Raw genomic sequence first — 3,473 nt, 5'->3', positions numbered from 1 at the left:
TTAAAATTAGATGAAAAGACAAAATTATCCTTGAAGTATGAAGCAGGCATGTCGTCCAGGTGTGTGCTAAGTCCCTCTTATTAGATAGGAGAATAAGCTTGCTGTAGAATAATTGTTGGATCTATACTCTGGCCATCATTCATATTTTCTTAATTCATCACCTTTAAACAGTAAAAATATCTAAAGAGTTTGTTAAGTCCTATAAAAGTATACGTTTATATTACATTTACGTATGTTATTGCATTCTACTTATACTAGTGTCTTTTACATTACATTTAATTTAACTGAATAGTACCAATTTCGAAGAGAAATCGACATGATTGGGACGGTTTCGAAAGTCTAATTTTAATTATACATAACAGGATAACCGCAAAATTAGTATGATACAAATTTTAGAAAATAACCATCCAAACCGAACCATTGACGTTTTAATCCAAACAACTGCATAAAAATTTGAAATTAATTTGCTTCAAATGTCATGGTGCAATATATGTACTAAAGTACTTATTCAATTTAAAGTTTACTAATCATAACTTAAAGTTTACTACTGTTCGTTTCACCATCTTCTTCCAGAGCTTCACTCCAGTTCCGTAGGCACTTGTATTTCTTCTATTTTCCTTCTCCTTTTCGAGTTACTACTCTCTTTTGTAGTTCCTTTTGCCTCTTTTTCTGCCTTAAAAGCTGTACAGCACCATCCGCACACCAACTGCTTGTTATAATGCCCAGCTGATGAATTTCCAAATAAGCTTCTAAAAATTTCAGTATTTCGAATTCGTAGCCTAAGAGAATGTCTTATAGACGAGTTGGGTCAATCTTAAATCTTTGTCGCAATACAATAATTTCCAATGTAAAGGAGCTGGACAGTGTTAGTCCATTGTATTATTCAACTGGCTTGGAACCGCTACCAAGAAAGCTGAAAAGGGATGAAAGAAAACCAATGGTGACAAGTGTGAACGAGCTTAAGAGGAAAGCAAGACTGGAAAAGCAAGAGAGAAGGGTTGCACGTGAAGTTCCATTGAAGCCACCTGAAAATGGGCTATTAGTTAAAGACCTAATCCCACTTGCTCATCAGGTCTTAACTTCCAGGGGTCAGTTAATCGCATGTGTTTCGAGGATTTCGGAGGAAATTCCTATTTATTTTTGCAGGTATTATTTCATCTTCGCTCCAAAATCTTGCAATTAACTCAATTTTCCTATTGAGGCGGATCCAAAGATTTGAACTTTATGGGGTCCTATAGCAGACATCAAGTTAATATACAATAGTATTTAGATATTTTGTTGATTTCTTAATACATATACAGAGTCTGGGCAAAAGCTATTGGGTTCACGTGAACCCATAGGTTATACTGTAGATCGCCTCTGATAACTGGACCTAGGTTTTGGAACAGAAGCATGGAGAAAATGTTCTGAACTATAGCCAGGGGAGGAGGTAGAAGCTGAGTTACGAGTTCGGTCGAACCCAATAGCAAAAGCTCAAATAGTGTATTTGTGTTAAGAAGTTCAATAAATATGTACACATATTATATTTAGAACCCAGTAGAAATAATTGTTCTAGAATCAAGAACCCATAGAATTGAAGTTCTGGCTTCACCTCAGACTATAGCTGCTTAGATTATCTGGCAGAGTATATCTTTGCAAGGCATAGCCGATCTTAAGTCCCAATAAAGAGTACGATTGACGTAGCTAAGAGTGTAACACAATAGAAGCAAATGATCCTTATTGGCGATATCAACTAGTTCAGGTTAAACTAGTTATCACGGTAGGAATATTAGTGTGAGATTAAGATATTTAGTATTTAAACGAAATAGACTTGAATAAAGCATGATAGGTATAGAAGATTCATATAGCTGACTCCTACTAATTTTGGGATCGAGGCCTAGTTAATCGATTGAAGATTATCTTGCAACTCACTGTGAATTTCAACTGTTAAAATAAAGCTTATGTTGTGATCTCTGGCCATTTGTGCAGCGTATGTAGCGAAGTTCATGTTGGTCATCCACCACATAAGATCAGAACTTGTGACGTTAGCGGCAGTCAGAAGAACAAAGAGCATACATGGAAGAGAGGGGGTGTAGAGCACGTGTTGCCTGTTGTAGAATCTTTTCATCTCTATGACAGGTTAGGGCGAGCTGTTTCACATAATGAGCGACTTGAAGTTGATCGCATCCCAGCCCTTGTGGAATTGTGCATTCAGGCTGGCGTGGATTTACCTGAGTATCCAACCCGAAGAAGGAAGTTCCCCATTTACCGGGTTGCTGGAAAACTCATAGATTTTGAGAAGAGGTTTCCCAAGGATGATTTATCCGGAAAGGACTTAGAAACTTCTAAATTTAGGGAAACTATTAAGAAGCCAGATGAAGATGGAAAATATTTTAATTTGCCATACGATGACATAAAAGGTGTGTCTTTATGTTACTTTCTCAATTGTTTCTCTTCAAATTCTTTCCATTTTGCGACGTGGATTTTCCTATATTGAAAAACATTGCAAGTGATTTCCTCTCACGAGCATCAAGTATGTACAAGAACTATTGCTTATGGTATGATGAATCCTTCTAGTTTTTACTTTCCGCAACTTATTTATGCCTCCTCCAGGATTCGCAATGCGAGGAATGGAAGCTTGGGAGAGTATGCGTACTGGAGCCATACAGCTCATGCAAACGTATGCCATCCAAACATGTGGATATTGTCATGAGGTGCAAGTTGGGCCAAAAGGTCATAGGGTTAGGCAATGCCAAGCATTCAAGCACCAGATGAGGGATGGACAACATGCTTGGCAAGAGGCAACAATAGATGATCTTCTCGCCACGGTTTACGTTTGGCATGTCCGAAACCCACATGCTGGTGACCTTTTGACAGATTCTTTAAAGAGGTATTACGGAAAATTACCTGCGGTTGTTGAACTGTTTAGTCAAGCTGGAGCACAGGTTGGAGATGATTACTATTGCATGATGAGGGAAGATGTTGCTGTTCCTGGATTTGATGAAGAAAAGTTGGTTGTATAAAGCTACAAGATACTGGCCTACACATTAGTAGATTATTGGAAGCTCTGGCACGGATGCTCGTACCTTTGGTAAAAGTTAATAGGCATTTAGGGTCCTCAAGATGAAGAGGAAACAGCTCTAGATTAATGCTGGCACATATTTACTCTTGATTTGACACTTTGTAGAGTTGTTCATTTATCTATTAGATTACTGCCAAAGGTGAGATGAGAAAAAACCCAGAGAGGACTTGGTGGTTTCTTAATGTTTTAAGCTTCAGCTGTGATGTGAATGCTGCATCGTTAGCTATGGAAGAGTAGTACAGTTATTTCCGTGACTTTCAAAGGCAGAGGATGTTTTGTTGGTTTGATGGCTGCTGCTGAGGATAAAACCAAGACTAAGGCGGATTCTGCATTCAACTTCACACAATATATATATATATATATATATATATATATATATATATATATATATATATATATATATATATATATA

The 3,473-nt window shown here is 37.3% G+C and overlaps 1 protein-coding gene across 1 annotated transcript; it reads left to right on the top strand.

Moving 5' to 3' along the window:
• On the top strand, window positions 400–3,348 carry LOC109229739 (APO protein 3, mitochondrial-like). The gene is made up of 3 exons (XM_019395282.1): window positions 400–1,146; window positions 1,969–2,399; window positions 2,593–3,348. The coding sequence occupies exons 1-3, from the start codon at window positions 788–790 to the stop codon at window positions 3,000–3,002; spliced, it is 1,200 nt and encodes a 399-aa protein (XP_019250827.1). The 5' UTR covers window positions 400–787; the 3' UTR covers window positions 3,003–3,348.

This window comes from Nicotiana attenuata, chromosome 7 (assembly GCF_001879085.1).
Source record: "Nicotiana attenuata strain UT chromosome 7, NIATTr2, whole genome shotgun sequence".
NCBI classification, from domain to species: domain Eukaryota; kingdom Viridiplantae; phylum Streptophyta; class Magnoliopsida; order Solanales; family Solanaceae; genus Nicotiana; species Nicotiana attenuata.
The sequence above is the reverse complement of the archived record's forward strand: the minus strand, read 5'-3'. Positions and strand labels throughout refer to the sequence as shown.

Bases quoted from the DNA above. Each gene is read 5' to 3' on its own strand.
- LOC109229739 (XM_019395282.1), top strand. From the start codon at position 788: ATGTCTTATAGACGAGTTGGGTCAATCTTAAATCTTTGTCGCAATACA. The intron at 1,147-1,968 runs GTATTATTTCAT...CCATTTGTGCAG, and splicing joins ATTCCTATTTATTTTTGCAG to CGTATGTAGCGAAGTTCATG. The intron at 2,400-2,592 runs GTGTGTCTTTAT...TGCCTCCTCCAG, and splicing joins GCCATACGATGACATAAAAG to GATTCGCAATGCGAGGAATG.